This window comes from Mercenaria mercenaria, unplaced genomic scaffold (assembly GCF_021730395.1).
Source record: "Mercenaria mercenaria strain notata unplaced genomic scaffold, MADL_Memer_1 contig_549, whole genome shotgun sequence".
NCBI lineage: Eukaryota > Metazoa > Mollusca > Bivalvia > Venerida > Veneridae > Mercenaria > Mercenaria mercenaria.
In genome coordinates this window covers 19761-24393 of record NW_026463430.1, presented here as the reverse complement: position 1 = coordinate 24393, position 4633 = coordinate 19761, and the positions used below count along the sequence as shown (strand labels likewise).

Sequence of the window (4633 nt, the reverse complement as noted above, 5' to 3'; positions counted from 1 at the left end):
CCGCTCTTGAACTGCAACATACTCATTGACTTGGTCTGGAAACATTATTTCATTTATTTATTCTGTTATTGTTTGTTTATTTATTTTGCCTATCTGCTTTTTTATTTCAAATTTAATTTTTATTTCATATTTCAAAAGCCTATAAAACGTAGTTAACATTAAAGCACTACCAATCGCTTAAAATGTGAAAAGACTACGATGGACAAAATCATCTTCCACCAATTACTTATTTATTAGGAAACAAACATTGCATTCAAATCATACAAGACATCATACAGATTCTTTTACGATGTCTATATCAATAACTCGAGATAAAAAACAACTTTTGCCGAGTTGAAGGTGTACACGTTTAGATAGCAAACGATCTATCAAATATCGTTTAAATACAATGTTTAAAAATTATATCAAAGCATTCCAAATAAGTTTTGTTGTGATAAATATGTTACAACTAATGTCAGTAATTATTAATTTGAAATGGATAAATGATATGTTTATATCCACAGTAAGTATATAATGTTTTACTTGCATGATTTCAATTCAAATCGTTTCTAGGTTATGTATGCCAGGTAAGCATAACATCTGAAAAAATAAAAATAGCATACGCCACATTTCTTTTAATGTATGATAATAGAATGATTTGTATCTATTTGTTGTAACTGACAGTGTGAAATATCACTATACAACTAATGTATTCAGTAATATATATCAGAATCAAAAATTGAATTGAGAATTTATTTTTATAGGCGGATATGTTAGATTATGTAAATCATACAGTGAAATATAAGGCTACTTTACTTTACTAGAGCAAAGCATGAATTCGAAGAAACAATGTCATTTTTGAAAACATATAAAAAGCAAACATATGCAAAGAACCAATTTTTGATATGGCTTTCCTTAAAAGATGGAAATTAACTGGGTTATAAAACGATAAATGCAACCAAACATAATAATAGCCGTGTTAATTTGAATGAGCAATACTTTGTATGCCCCTTAGTATGCTCGAAATGACCAGAAATGATAGTTGTTTATTTATTTTTTCTCTTTTCTTGTGTGTAATTCTGCTGTAATAAGTGGTGTCTACCGTGTTTGTAAATTTCGTTTCCTTACTTACTTACTACTTATTATATTTCTCAGCAACTTTAATTAAATTAACTCTCACATAACATCCAGTGAATTTAATGATGTCTTTATGATATTAATTTTCACTGGTTTTTAAAGGTACTTTACTTAATCAGAATAATAAATTTGTACATTCAATCCCTTGGTTCAATCCAAAAAGTCAGAGACAATGCGATAAAACGTATTTTTATTTGCAGAAGAGACGAAATGATAAAGAAAGTTATTTGCCAGTCGGAAGAAATTTGAAGGAAAAATATCCTACCGTTGTAACTGGGTATTTTGATATAGGATCGTTTCATAAAGGGAAAAGCCATTTCCGAAATCAGAATTTTTACTACAAAGTAGCAAATATATTTTCCTATCTCCAAAATTCACTTGTCGTTTACACAGATTCACCAGTGTTTTTAAATCATATTAAATATATAAGAAGTAAAAATCTAAATAAAACAAAAATAATTTTCTTTGAAAGGTCTTCTGCATGGTCTTTTCAAATTATTGATGACATAAAACGGATATATAATATTGAAGGCTACACTAGACGAAACGCGAGTAAAGTTTCACCATTGTACACATGTGCTATGCATTCGAAATATTATTGTTTAAAACAAGCTGCAGAATACAATTACTTTAACACAAAATATATAATGTGGTTGGATGTTGGATACTTTTGGAGACTTAAAGCAAAGCGACCATTCTTTCTGAGAAGGCCATTGAAGTTTAATGATTCACAAATAGCAATGAACAAAATAAACACTGGTCGCAGTATACCATCAAGTCCAGTTGACATAATTAGGAAAAGTCATTTACAAGTTGGAGGCGGATTAGTGTTTGGTGAAATACATAAAATGATCAAGTTTTCATCTCAGTACAGACGAGCAGTCGAATATTTTTTGTCGAAGAACTTAACAAACACAGATCAACAAATCTTATATGGCATGTTTACAGAGGAAGGACAAAAAGCTATCTGCCCTGAAGTTGAGATTCAAACATATGGAACGGCTGACAATCGCGACTGGCATTTCCTAGGTAATAGTATGGTGGAGCATGAAAATACCTAATTTTAAAGTGCGGTCTTGCGTTAATTTTTCTTAAAAATATAGCAATTATATGTTTGCTTTATCATATGAACACTTACATTAAATGACACCTTCTGAATGATGAAGCCGATTACACAAAACTGTTTGATTTAGCTCTAGGTTTTTACGTATGTTGATGCTGAACGTATATCAGAAAACTCATCTTTAATGAAGAATTTTATTCGGTATGAATACATTATAGTGAAATTGCAGCTACGGTTTATTAACATTATTCTACGTCATTTATTTTAAATATACCCATTCTTTGCCATGTTAAATATATCAAATCTTACAAAGTGACAAAGTCGGATATATTTGATGTACACTTAATCGTAAAACTGCAAATATTCCTGTTCAGATGCAGTACCTAAATATTATTATAAAATCACAGCAAAGGACTTCAAGTGTTGTTGATTGATGGAATGACTTATGGAATTTATTCGATGTGTTCTTCGCGAGAACTTACATATATTAGAGACAAAGCATTGAAGCCTGTAGTAGGGTATTTCATCAAACCTTTTTAGGTCCGAGACCCTAATACTTACCAAGTCAAAATCATGAAAAATGTGAATGTTACGCGGCAAAAATTATCTAAAAGACTTCGATTCTCCATTGTTTAAAACACTTATATATAAAGTGTCTTGGGAGAAAAGTCTCAATTATGTTTGTAACGTATATGTCATTTTCCCCTGAGGCAAATCATTGTTTACTGACCCAGTTTTGAGACATCATGTAAATTATAATCCAGAATATTCTATTGAGTTCTGAAACAATATTGATAAACAGTGTATGACAGATATTTTTAGGAAAAATGTCTTTGATTTTTCCAAAATGTTTTTATTCTTTGTATTGCTTGAAAGTTCTGGAACCTTCCCTGATACTTTATATAGAGAACTGTGTATTGTAAAAATAAGAGTCTAAGGACCTAAAAAAAGAAGATATAGATGAAACTTTCTGTATTTATTATCAGTTTGGATGTTTGATGAAGAATTATTAGAAGGATATATATTAAAATTTCTGAATTTTAAAAGTTACCTCCGAAGAGAGGAATAATAATTTTTAGATATACTAAAGTTACTTTTGGACTGTGTGAAACATTGAGGAATATATTCTGGTTGGTTTTTGAATTTGACCCGGACAGATTTTGGACTACTTTTATATAGAAGATTGTATTTTACGACTCTTTGACATTTTTGAAGGTATTTGAATTGTAGTTAAATTCATGAATACAAATTTGATATCGTTAATAGTCGCTAGTTTGTCTTTCTGATACTTTTATTTACTAAAATACGAACTTGTTATCCTCTGACGTAACATGTTGCATACTAGACTCCTACTGGACTGACTGAAATTCATTCAGAGACCATTCCATTAAAAGACCACTTCTTAGCAGTCCCTTGGGTGGTCCCTTAACACAATGTGAACTTATAAAGGCCTAACTGACATTAACTTTTTATAGCTCGGTGAATCAAATTCGGTTGGGTCTAGACTATTTAGATGTTTGTTAAGTACAATATTTATGTTGTAACTGTAATAATCATCTTTAAGTTTTTCAAAACTGTAATCGTCATCATCTATTATTGCGATAACGGTTTTCTCGATGTAGTATTTGTTTATTATCTTTCTAAACCTTCTTATGATTGATTTAAAATGTTGAAATTTTACTTGTTAGAATTCCTCTGACGGCTGATAGACAAAACCAATATAATTGCATTGTTGAGATCATCTAAAACACATGCTAAATGTGTAATTATGCCGATGGTGTTATTCCGGTTAAAATACTTCACATTTCGTTACTTGCAGAAGAAGTTTACAAATTGATTCAAACACGCTGGTATTTTTTAAATGTTCGATAAATTGATAATTTTTTGGATTACATATCACTTTGATATTTTGCACCTTTTAAAAGAATGCAGTAATTAACACACATGATAACTTTGTTTTGATATTACATTGTCTAAAAGAAGTGTATATATTTTGTAATGAGTGATGATATAAATATCTGTGGCTAAAACAATCTTAATAACAACATGTATATATTACCTTAGTCGGAAAATTAAGGGATTTCTTTTCTAAAAATAGGTATCAGAAAATGATTGCATGCTTTTTATTACATTCCTGGCTATTAGTCTTTGTTATCTGTTAGGATTTTCTAGCAATTCATATTTTACATATATATCGCAAATAAAGCAATAAATAGCAAAAAATATATGTTCGACCTTTTTGATCTTGTTCGACCTTTTAATTTCTGAATATAAGACGACATATTCATACTTTGTATCTAGTTTGATGTTTTTCCCCCAAAAATACCCCGATTTTCCATCCATATGATTGCACTATAATAAACCTCTGCAGTGCAAGCCAGTTCATCGGATTGAATATCTGTCTTAAGTTACAGTCTATTGCAATTAGAGTGTGTACTAACATACAGTCAACAA

General features: G+C 29.9%; 1 protein-coding gene across 1 annotated transcript; it reads left to right on the top strand.

The window, feature by feature from the left end:
- Positions 1–671: 671 nt before the first annotated feature.
- On the top strand, positions 672–4310 carry LOC128554588 (uncharacterized; the record flags this gene model as incomplete). The annotated part of the gene is made up of 3 exons (XM_053535854.1): positions 672–710; positions 861–887; positions 1317–4310. Coding segments are annotated over 3 exons (927 nt in total), but the record flags the coding sequence as incomplete, so codon positions are not given.
- Between the last annotated feature and the right edge of the window lie 323 nt (positions 4311–4633).